Source organism: Pseudophryne corroboree, chromosome 3 (assembly GCF_028390025.1).
Source record: "Pseudophryne corroboree isolate aPseCor3 chromosome 3, aPseCor3.hap2, whole genome shotgun sequence".
NCBI lineage: Eukaryota > Metazoa > Chordata > Amphibia > Anura > Myobatrachidae > Pseudophryne > Pseudophryne corroboree.
In genome coordinates this window covers 445,264,813-445,276,854 of record NC_086446.1, presented here as the reverse complement: position 1 = coordinate 445,276,854, position 12,042 = coordinate 445,264,813, and the positions used below count along the sequence as shown (strand labels likewise).

The 12,042-nt window shown below is 46.3% G+C and overlaps 1 protein-coding gene across 7 annotated transcripts in view; it reads left to right on the top strand.

Annotated features, from left to right (window-relative positions):
- PCIF1 (phosphorylated CTD interacting factor 1) overlaps positions 1–12,042 on the top strand; it is a 216,138-nt gene that overhangs the window by 171,607 nt on the left and 32,489 nt on the right. For 6 of the 7 annotated variants that reach the window (XM_063960475.1, XM_063960472.1, XM_063960474.1 and 3 more), the window contains exon 16: positions 7,900–11,813. The exons of the other annotated variant lie outside the window; for it this stretch is intronic. In XM_063960475.1, coding sequence (XP_063816545.1) covers positions 7,900–8,110 — 211 coding nt within the window. In that variant the 3' untranslated portion in view covers positions 8,111–11,813. Of the gene's footprint in view, positions 1–7,899; positions 11,814–12,042 lie in introns of those variants that run through there. 7 annotated transcript variants of the gene reach the window in all.

Below are 12,042 nucleotides of genomic sequence, written 5' to 3'. Positions count from 1 at the left end.
TTCAGAGAAAGATTGTGACCTTACCTGATGTGCATACCTTTACTCAGGGCGTGTTGCGTATCCAACCTCCCTATGTCCCGCCTGTGGATCCTTGGGACTTGTCGGTGGTTTTGGAGGCGTTACAAGAGTCTCCGTTTGAACCTCTTGGTTCAGCTGATCTTAAGTGGCTTTCCCTTAAGGTGGTGTTTCTGCTGGCTATTGCTTCAGCTAGAAGAGTGTTGGATTTGGGTGCTTTGTCCTGTAGTTCTCCATATTTGATATTTCACCGTGACCGGGCGGTTCTTAGGACTCGTCCCGGATATTTACCTAAGGTGGTTTCTTCGTTCCACCTTAACCAGGAGATTGTGGTTCCGGCACTTGTTTCTCCTGATCTGTCTCCCAAAGAGCGGTCTTTGGATGTGGTACGGGCTCTCCGTATCTATGTGAAGAGAACTGCTTCTATTAGGAAATCTGATTCTCTCTTTGTGCTGTTTGGATTTCACAAACGGGGCTGGCCTGCTCACCAGCAAACTTTGGCCAGATGGATTAGAATGGTGATTGCACATGCTTATGTGAGGGCTGGTCTATCAGCTCCTGCTCACATTACGGCCCATTCTACTCGGTCTGTTGGACCTTCTTGGGCGGCCCGCCGTGGTGCGACCCTTGAACAATTGTGCAAGGCGGCTACGTGGTCCTCTGTGAACACATTCATAAGGTTCTATGCCTTCGATACTGCCGCTTCCCAGGATGCTTCCTTTGGACACCGGGTTCTTGTGCCCGCTACAGTGCATCCCCTCCCATAAGGAACTGCTTTAGGACATCCCCTATGTCTTTCCTTGTGGAGCCCAGTGTACCCCGCAGCAGAAAACGAGTTTTATGGTAAGAACTTACCTTTGTTAAAACTCTTTCTGCGAGGTACACTGGGCTCCACAAGGCGCCCACCCTGACGCTGACACTTCTCCTGTCGTGAGAGTGTGGTGTATGTGGCTACTAACCGTTGTCGCCTCTTTTCCTGCTACTGCATTGGGCTGGTTAACTAAAAACTGAGCTCCTGTGCAGGGAGGCGGGGGTTATAAAGGAGGCGGCGCTATGCATTCTGGGAACAGTCAAAGCTTTTGAGCCTGTTGGTGCCTCGGATCAAGATCCTACTCTACACCCCTATGTCTTTCCTTGTGGAGCCCAGTGTACCTCGCAGAAAGAGTTTTAACAAAGGTAAGTTCTTACCATAAAACTCGTTATTGTGTCCCAGGGGTACAGACTGGAGTTTCAAAAACTCCCGCCTCACCGATTCTTCAAATCAGGCTTGCCAGTTTTGCTGACAGACAGGGCTATCCTACGGGAAGCCATCCTAAAATTGGAAAAGTCACAAGTCATTGTCCCAGTTCCACCTCATATGCAAAACAAGGGTTATTATTCAAACCTTTTCGTGGTACCGGAACTGGATGGTTCGGTCAGACCAATTTTGAACTTGAAATCATTGAACCCATACCTGAGAATGTTCAAATTCAAAATGGAGTATCTCAGAGTAGTGATTTCAGGTCTAGAAGAGGGAGAGTTCCTGGTATTCCTGGATATCAAGGATGCGTACCTCCACATTCCGATTTGGCCACCATACCAGGCTTATCTCAGATTTGCACTGTTAGACAGTCACTGTCAATTTCAAACAAATATAATATATTCCCTTGCGCGTTTCGCTCTAGACTGAAGCTTCCTCATAGAGTCATAGACTCTATGAGGAAGCTTCAGTCTAGAGCGAAACGCGTCAGGTAAAAGTGCCCTATTTGTGACCCATTTCACATAGTTTGCTGTCCTTAATGTTGTGAGTACGTGTGCACTGGTGACGGCTGACAAGCGGGAGAAAGGAGGACGCTATATGAGGCTGCTGGAAGACGTGAGCCTGATCTATTGATAGGCGCTTGCGGTGCGCCGAGCTCCGTGAGCCGGACTTTATACTCAAAGACACCAAGGTGTGTTATACGGCTTTTGTGGGACTGACAGGTGGAAGACGGAGGACGCCACCTACGGTGGCTGGAAAACGGGAGTGCAATCAAATATCAGGCGCTTGCGGTGTGCCGAGCTCCGGGTGTCTGACTTCTATCCCCGGACTTGCAAGAGATTTGACCCGTAGTAAGAACCCACTGAACTGTGAGCACACGGACAATCCCCTATATTTGACCTAAAAAATTCATCCAGGCAATAATACAAGGAATCCTTAATAGGGGATAATATATAACACATTGTATGGGACTGTCCTATTTAGGAGCAAACTAATGACATTAGTCTACTTGATTAAGTCCACTGTGGTCCAATTTAGAAGTATAGATATACGATCCACCTCTTATGCTCATTTATAATTATTTTTATTTTATTTTTTCATTTTTTGGGGGGATTTATATGCGCATATTAAATAAAAAATGTTGATGTTAATATTCTTTATGTATTGATTTTATAGATATTAAAAATATCATAAAGTAATTTTAGTGTATCGAGTACATTCATGTCCTGTTGCCTCAATTCTATTCTATTAGCGCGAGGGAATATATTATATTTGTTTGCAGTTTTTACATCTGGTTTTTGTCAGGTGGAATTTTTTGGCTATATCCACAAGCCAATCTACCCTCGCTGCTTTATGTGATTTTTTTAGAATATATGGATTTTTATTAAAGTACATAAATTAACACTCTTATTGGAGGTATTTGTGTGTATGGGCGTGTGATATGTATGTGTGGAGTCATACGTACACTTACACGTGTATACACACATAATTATTTGTTTATTAGTGAATAGCGCCAGACACAGTTAGTGTTTTTTACACTATCAATTTCAGGCATTGCCATTTGGCCTCTCCACAGCACCGAGGGTGTTCACCAAGGTGATGGCCGAGATGATGGTTCTCCTCCGCAGACAGGGTGTGAACATAATCCCATATCTGGACGATCTGCTGATAAAGGCATCGTCCCAGGAGACATTGTTGCAGTCCATTGTTCTCACGACTCATCTGCTCAGGGAACACGGTTGGATCCTGAACCTTCCAAAGTCACATTTGGAGACGACAAGGAGGTTGTCTTTTCTGGGGATGATCCTCGACATGGAAGTGCAGATGGTGTTTCTGCCGGAGGAGAAAGCGTTGGTGATTCAAACAATGGTCCGGGATGTCCTGAAGCCAACCCGGGTATCGGCTCATCAGTGCATTCGCCTTCTGGGGAAGATGGTTGCCTCCTACGAGGCTCTACAGCAGGCTTGTCCAACCCGCGGCCCACGGGCCGCATGCGGCCCAAGTCGGCTAGTAATGCGGCCCAGGAGCAGCGCTGCAGCAGAGGTTTTTTTTGTTTTTTTTCGAGTACGGACACCACATGTGAGGCTGAGCCGGCCCCAGCAGGCTGTCAGCACATCCTGATTGGATTGCTGCTGCTGGGACCAGCACCAGCTCATGCCCTCCCCGCTGTCAGTCACAGTGTAGCCCTCCTCCGCTGCATAGCGGCACACGTGACTGAGCAGCGCGAGAGTAGAGGAGCCCAGCAGAGAAGTTGGTTGTACAAGAACACGTAAGTGAGCCGGGGGTGGGTGTCTGTCCGTGGCCGCGCCGCTGTACAGTGTCCCGGGGGGGGGGAATCAAGATCTGAAGTCCTGCGCCGCTGTACAGTGTCCGGGGAAGGGGGGGGGGAATCAAGATCTGAAGTCCGTGGCCGCGGCCTGCGCCGCTGTACAGTGTCCTGTACAGACGTCCCTCCCGTAGTACAGCAGAGAGGAGCGGCGGACGGAGATGGAGGCAGCGCTGCAGGAGCGGTAAGTATGTGTCTGTGTGTGTGTGTTTTTTTTTACAGCTACAAGGGGCACAGTACAAGGGCGCAGCTACAAGGGGCACAGTACAAGGGGGCAGCTACAGGGCCACAACTACAAGAGGCACAGTACAAGGGGGCAGCTACAAGGGGCACAGTACAAGGGGGCAGCTACAGGGCCACAACTACAAGGGGCACAGTACAAGGGGGCAGCTACAAGGGGCACAGTACAAGGGGGCAGCTACAAGGGGCACAGTACAAGGGGGCAGCTACAGGGCCACAACTACAAGGGGCACAGTACAAGGGGGCAGCTACAGGGCCACAACTACAAGGGGCACAGTACAAGGGGGCAGCTAGTGCTACAGGGCCACAACTACAAGGGGCACAGTACAAGGGGGCAGCTACAGGGCCACAACTACAAGGGGCACAGTACAAGGGGGCAGCTACAGGGCCACAACTACAAGGGGCACAGTACAAGGGGGCAGCTACAGGGCCACAGTACAAGGGGGCAGCTACAGGGCCACAACTACAAGGGGCACAGTACAAGGGGGCAGCTACAGGGCCACAGTACAAGGGGGCAGCTACAGGGCCACAACTACAAGGGGCACAGTACAAGGGGGCAGCTACAGGGGCACAGTACAAGGGGCACAACTACAAGGGGCACAACTACAAGGGGCGCAGCTACAGGGGCGCAGCTACAAGGGCGCAGCTACAGGGGCACAACTACAAGGAGCGCAGCTACAGGGGCACAGCTACAAGGGGCACAGTACAAGGGGCGCAGCTACAGGGGCACAACTACAAGGGGCACAGTACAAGGGGCGCAGCTACAGGGGCACAACTACAAGGGGCGCAGCTATAGTGGCACAGCTACAGGGGCACAACTACAAGGGACGCAGCTACAGGGGCACAGCTACAAGGGGCGCAGCTACAGGGGCACAACTACAAGGGGCACAGTACAAGGGGCGCAGCTACAGGGGCACAACTACAAGGGGCGCAGCTATAGTGGCACAGCTACAAGGGGCGCAGCTACAGGGGCACAACTACAAGGGACGCAGCTACAGGGGCACAGTACAAGGGGCGCAGCTATAGGGGCACAACTACAAGGGGCACAGTACAAGGGGCACAGCTACAGGGGCACAACTACAAGAGGCACAGTACAAGGGGCGCAGCTACAGGGGCACAACTACAAGGGGCGAACGTCTTCCCGCGTCAGTGAGGGCATAATATTCATTCATTCGTTTGTAAGTATAATTTTCATTTTTATAGGTACCGACCCTTTTGGATTCTACTGGACAAGTGGACGTGACCGGCGTGGGATGTAGGTAAGTAATCTGTCTCTCATTCAGGTATCGTTACTGTTATTTTATTTTATGTGCGGCCCAAACCAAATTTTCATCTTCTAATGTGGCCCAGGGAAGGTGAAAGGTTGGACACCCCTGCTCTACAGTATGGAAGATTTCATGCTCGGTCCTTCCAACTGGATCTCCTAAACAATTGGTCGGGTTCTCACCTACACATGCACCAGAGGATACGTCTGTCGCCGAAAGCCAGGATTTCACTCCTCTGGTGGCTGCAAATGCCTCACCTTCTGGAGGGCCGAAGGTTCGCGATTCAGGACTGGGTCCTTCTTACCACGGATGCAAGTCTCCGGGGCTGGAGCGCAGTCACTCAGGGGGAAACTTTCCAAGGAAGGTGGTCAAGCCTGGAATCCAGTCTTCAAATAAACATTCTGGAACTAAGAGCCGTCTACAACGGTCTTCTCCAAGCGGCTCATCTTCTGCGAGATCGAGCCATTCAAGTGCAGTCGGACAATGTAACGACGGTGGCCTACATAAACCAACAGGACGGAACCTAGAGCAGAGCTGCAATGTCAGAGTTATCAAGAATCATCCTCTGGGCAGAAGAGCACGCGGTGGTGCTGTCAGCAATCTTCATTCCGGGAGTAGACAACTGGGAAGCGGACATCCTCAGCAGACACTATTTCCATCCAGGAGAGTGGGGACTCCATCCGGAGGTGTTCACGGAGGTAACAGATCTTTGGGGTGTACCTCAAATAGACATGATGGCCTCCCGTCTCAACAAGAAGCTTTGAAGGTATTGTTCTAGGTCAAGGGATCCGAAAGCCAAGGCGATGGACGCCCTAGTGACTCCGTGGGTGTTCCAGTCGGTGTACGTGTTTCCTCCACTTCCACTCATTCCAAGGATTCTAAAGCTCATAAAGAAAACAAGAGTTCAGGCAACCCTCATTGCTCCGGACTGGCCCAGAAGGGCTTGGTACGCGGATCTTCTGGGTCTTCTGCTGGAAGATCCGAGGCCTCTTCCTCTTCGGGAGGACCTTCTGCAACAGGGGCCATTTGCTTATCAAGACTTACCGCGGCTACGTTTGACGGTATGGAAGTTGAACGCCAGACATTAGCTCGGAAGGGCATTCCGAGCAAGGTTATTCCTACCCTGATGCAGGCTAGGAAAGGAGTAATGTCTAAACATTACCATCGCATTTGGAAAAAGTATGTCTCTTGGTGTGTATCCAAGAAGTTTCCTACGGTGGAGTTTCACCTGGGACGGTTTCTCCTCTTCCAGCAAGCAGGTGTGGATATGGGCCTCAGGTTGGGATCCGTTAAGGTCCAGATTTCGGCCTTATCCATTTTCTTCTAGAAACAGCTGGCTTCCCTCCCTGAGGTTCAGACTTTCTTGAAAGTGGTTCTGCATATCCAGCCTACCTTTGTGCCGCCTACGGCACCCTGGGATCTTAAAGTGGTGTTACAGTTCCTCCAATCGGATTGGTTCAAGCCTCTACAGGAGGTTGAGGTCAAGTTTCTCACGTGGAAGGCTGTCACTTTGTTGGCCTTAGCTTCTGCTAGACGTGTGTCGGAGTTGGGGGCTTTGTCTTGTAAAAGCCCCTACTTGGTCTTCCATGACGATAGAGCTGAGCTCCGGACACGTCAGCAGTTTCTTCCGAAAGTTGTGTCGGCATTTCATATTAATCAACCTATTGTGCTAGTGGCTACTGACTCCTCAATTTCATCAAAGTCCTTGGATGTTGTAAGGGCTCTGAAAATCTATGTGAAGAGGACTGCTCTGTTTGTCCTGTATGATCCCAAGAAACGTGGGTGTCCTGCTTCTAAGCAGACTATATCTCGCTGGATCAGGTACACTATCCAGCATGCGTATTCTATGGCAGGATTGCCGTGTCCTATGTCTGTTAAGGTTCACTCTACTCGTAAGGTGGGTTCTTCCTGGGCGGCTGCCCGGGGTGTCTCGGCTTTACAGCTTTGCCGAGCGGCTACTCGGTCAGGGTCTAACACGTTTGCTAAGTTTTACAGGTTCGGTACTTCGGCCTCTGAGGACCTGAAGTTTGGTCAATCAGTTCTGCAGGAGCCTCCGCGCTCTCCCTCCCGTTCTGGGAGCTTTGGTACATCCCCATGGTACAAATGTGGACCCCAGCATCCTCTAGGACGTAAGAGAAAATAGGATTTTAATTACCTACCGGTAAATCCTTTTCTCGTAGTCCGTAGAGGATGCTGGGCGCCCGCCCAGCGCTTGGTGATCCTGCAGTGGTTGTATAACTCAGTACTGCTTCGTTAAGTACTGTTTTGTTACTTGGTTAAGTAATATTGTTCAGCCGTTGCTGATTTTTCAAGCTGGTTAGCTTGGTTTGCCTTGTGTGAGCTGGTGAGAATCTCGCTACTATCTGTGTAATATCATTTTCTCGAAGTTGCCCGTCTCCTCGGGCACAGTTGCTAGACTGAGTCTGGTAGTAGGGGCATAGAGGGAGGAGCCAGCCCACACTCTCAAACTCTTAAAGTGCCAGTGGCTCCTAGAGTACCCGTCTATTCCCCCATGGTACTAATGTGGATCCCAGCATCCTCTACGGACTACGAGAAAAGGATTTACCGGTAGGTAATTAAAATCCTATTTTTTCACTGCACTTTTCTTTTTTTTTCTATAGTAAACCCTCCATTTGTGAATTCTTATTCTCTGTTGAACAGAAATATTGGGCTTTATCATAACAATCCACCATTTTCCATGCTTATCAGTTTTCCTCCTAATTTGCCACCTTCAATTTACTTGGATTTTATTTTTCTTCTACCACCTCTCTGATCATTCTGTTGGGTTTTTTTACCTTTTATTCTCTTCACAGAGAGGATCTGTATTACAAGGCTGTCCACAATACTGCAGTGCTGTTTCTTCAAAATGAAGCTGGCTTCCAGAAATGGTCACCCACTCCAGAGCATGTTCAAGATTTATGTGCAGTATATAAGCAATCTGGACGGTCGTCCAGTTCCTCTGGGGGTACCGAAAAGGAGTCCACTCGAGAGGAAGGCACCAGCAAGGACAGTATGAGTAATTAAAGACAGATATGAACGCAAAAGTTACTTTGGGCAGTACATGACGTAATCAGGAGGGCTGGGCATAGTTCTCCAATACTATAGGACATAAATATGAACTCCCCTGGTCTGTACAGTAGACTATGATAATCCATCAGTTACTGAGGGCCAGTTGTGGGCATTACTGCCTCAGCTTGGCAGAGCTTTGTCTTCTGTCAATCCTATGGCTCATAGTAGTCATTTTACCTCTCTGTAGGACTAAGAGCATTTTCCCAGTCTGATTAGTAATAGGTGAAGGATGCTTTATAAGGTCACAATGACCATGTTTACTACATCTATAGGAAAATTTGGTAATTTACTCTACCATGTGAACAATGGGATCATGCATTAATCTATATGAAGGTCAGAGGAAACTCGCCTATGTTGGAAATTAAGTGTGTGTGTGGTGCACTGCTCCTGTGCGTGGCGTTGTGGGTGTAGACACCTCCTCCGTACTAAGGGGATGTCTGCAGCTATCCTATGTACATAACTCTATGTATTTGCTATCAGTATATTTGGTGTTGTGACCTTTCTGGCAGAGACTTGGGGATCTGCATGTTATGTTGTATTCTACCCTCCTCGTGTGTGTGTGTGTATGTATGTATGTTTGTCTGTGCTTTTTTTTCCCTGGTATTGTGATTGGTGCATGTTTATGTGCTAATTACTTCTTGTAATTAATTTAATGTCTAACCATTTTATTACTTTTATCAAACAGTAAAAGTCTATTTTTGATTTTTGTCTCAGAGTATTAAGTAAAAACAAAACGTGCACCCAGAAAAATAAAATCCTTTCCAAAGTGCATATAATGGGGCATATAGCTATGTATCATTCAAGCTTAATTGTGCCCCAGAATGCACCGATTTGCTTGCATCACTATAGAAAGTGAGCCTGCGGTCTGTCCCACAGCAGTATGGTCGTACAAAACATGGTTTTTATATAAATCCAGCACACACGTAAACATGTACTCTTCTAATCGTCTTAGCGATGATCATTCAGCTTAAATGTCAGCATGTAGGCAGGCTGTGGGATCCCTGTGTGTTTGTTATACCCACCCGCTGTTCCCTGTGATCCGTCTGAAGCCCTGCTATGGTTTTCATATGTTTGCACTTCAGTACTTGTTCTAGCTTATAATAGATCACACAGCGACCTCTGATAACGAATTGAGATGAACAAACTCGACACATGATCCAAATAAACGGAGTATACATGAGTGGTGTGGCTATATGTACAATGAGCTGTGGAACGTAGCCTTATTTTTGTCAATCTACACTATTACTAATCATCAAACATAATACGGTTGCCATTCTGGACATCATCCAAAGTTTGACATTTGTAAAATATTTCCCATGCCTACAGCTTCTCTGCTTTGTTCCTATCTTCCTCTTACCAAATTGACCACAGACAAGTACTACGGTAAACGTAATACATCCAGCACTAGCCCACCATAACATCCACCCAGTGCAGCAGCCTGCACAGAGTAATCTGACAAGACACAGCTGTGTGACATGCTGTCAGCATTCCCTTTCTCTCCATGCAAAAATAAGTATGTCAAAACAGCATTTAATACAATGGTAAGTAATAGGTTGCTGAACGAGTTTGTCAAAGACTGCTCTTCCTGAATTAGAAGGCATATTGCACCTCCTACTGTGAAATAGAAGATTACAAGTCAGCAGTCAATGAGATCATTTAAAAGCACAGAGTTCTGTGGCCTGAAGGATCTGTAAGAGTTGGTCATAAAGCTATTTTACATGTAAATCGCTTTTCTATTTATACTATGGGTGTGGTATAATAGATCTACACTGTCTAGGTAGACAGTCAATATGTCGACATGCATTAGGTCTACAGGGTGAAAAGATCGACATGACATAATGGTCGACACAAGGTTTGGGGGCCAAATTTGGTATATTTCATGTTCTGTGACCGCTATTAGTAAAAACGTAGACAATTGCGTGCAGGCTTTGCTCTAGGGCAAAGTGGCTCACTCCATTACCGCTTCGCACGCCACGTGTTACTATTCCCAATAATAGTCCACGTGGATAGTAAATCAAGCAACTGTTGAGAAAACGTGTTGAAAATTGTCATGTCAGACTTTTGAACCTGTCAATCTTTTGTACCTGACGACCTTAAGTACTGTCGACATTTCATCTGTCCACCTTTTGTACCTGTCGACCTTTCACCTGTCAGCCTTTTGGACATGTCAACCTAATGCATGTCGATCTATTGTCTGTCTAACGAGACAGTGTAGATCTATCATCTGTATACCCTATACCAGTGGTTCTCAAACTCAGTCCTCAGGACCCCACACAGTGCATGTTTTGCAGGTAACCCAGCAAGTGCACAGGTGTATTAATTACTCACTGACACATTTTAAAAGATCCACAGGTGGAGCTAATTATTTCACTTGTGATTCTGTGAGGAGACCTGCAAAACATGCTCTGTGTGGGGTAATGAGGACCGAGTTTGAGAACCTGTGCCCTATACTATCATGGCCAGATTAACAATGGGGCAGATGGAGCTCCAGGCCTCCACATAAAAATAGGTCCATGGTGATAACCAGCCACCAGCTGGCCACACAGTCGGACATAAATCATATTGTGTTAAACCAGTATTTCTATTTTCCTCACAAAGTAATGCAATTTTTAACATTTACATATTTAAGGAGACAATGGGGCGGATAGTATAGGGCATGTACACACCCATATGGCACTGGTCACAGCTCCTTCTCTCACAATATCATTTTCAACCCCAGTCCCATGTGGCCCTTAATCCAGCCGTGACCCATAAACAGAGTCCTCACTGACAGTTATACATTCCCCCATAGAACTCTTAAATGCAAACAATTTGGCACAAAAGGGCATTATTTTCTTATAATTCACCAAACAAGACATGCAAAACTTAGTGCATGCTTTGGTAGAACGCACCTAAAAGTATGTAAAACATTATTTAAAAAATAAATACCTATCATTTCATCCTTCACCGCAAGTCACGTCCTTTTACTATTGTTTATAGTTTTTTGAATGAAATGTTCCCCCTGCTGACATGATACAAATATATTTTAGTATGATAAAGAAGATGTTATATTGTATAACACATAACTATTGTAAATTCTATGATATTAGAAAGTGCCACATGTGTTTGCTTTGCGGGGGGGGGGTTACAGGTCGCAAATACGAGGTGGCTTCTAGTAATTTAAAATAGTTCTTATACTGCAGACATTTCCTAACAATGGTTTGATAGCATTATCAACAATGACTATTATTATTTACACGGGTCTATAAAATTTTATCATTTGTGTATTACAAGAATATGCTAATATTCTTAACTGCAGAACATGATATATTATCATCTATATTATAAATCACCTTTCTTTTTGTGTGAGCAGAGACTATGCATTGTTGCTCTGATACACGAGGGTTCAAGTCCAGTTGTAAAGTATGACGTATGGTAAGCCGTGTATGTCACGTTCAGTTTGCTACAACGTTAATGTATAGGCTAAAAGTGTCATTGGAGATTTACCAGACATCTTTAATGTATGGATTTATGGGCTATTATAATGTATTAATAATTTGTTTATGTTACCACTTAATGCCACTGTTCTCTGGTTTGAAAATGAATTAATCTGAACAAGCAATATGGCAGCTACTACTCATTTTAATAAATGCAAATATGCCTAAAGCACTTTACCCTTGCTTTGCTCACTGTATCAGTCACTTTCATTGCCAGATTTTGATGTTAAATAAGTTGTCAGTAATGTATTTCTTTCTGCACTGACACTAGTAGACCTTTTACAATTATAATCCTTTAGCAGGCTGCAATACGATCCTGGACTAAGCACATTGACACTGCCAGAATATGAGGAGTTGTTGGAGACACCTCACATACAATGGGAACACTTTCTATTACATTCTAGAAGACTG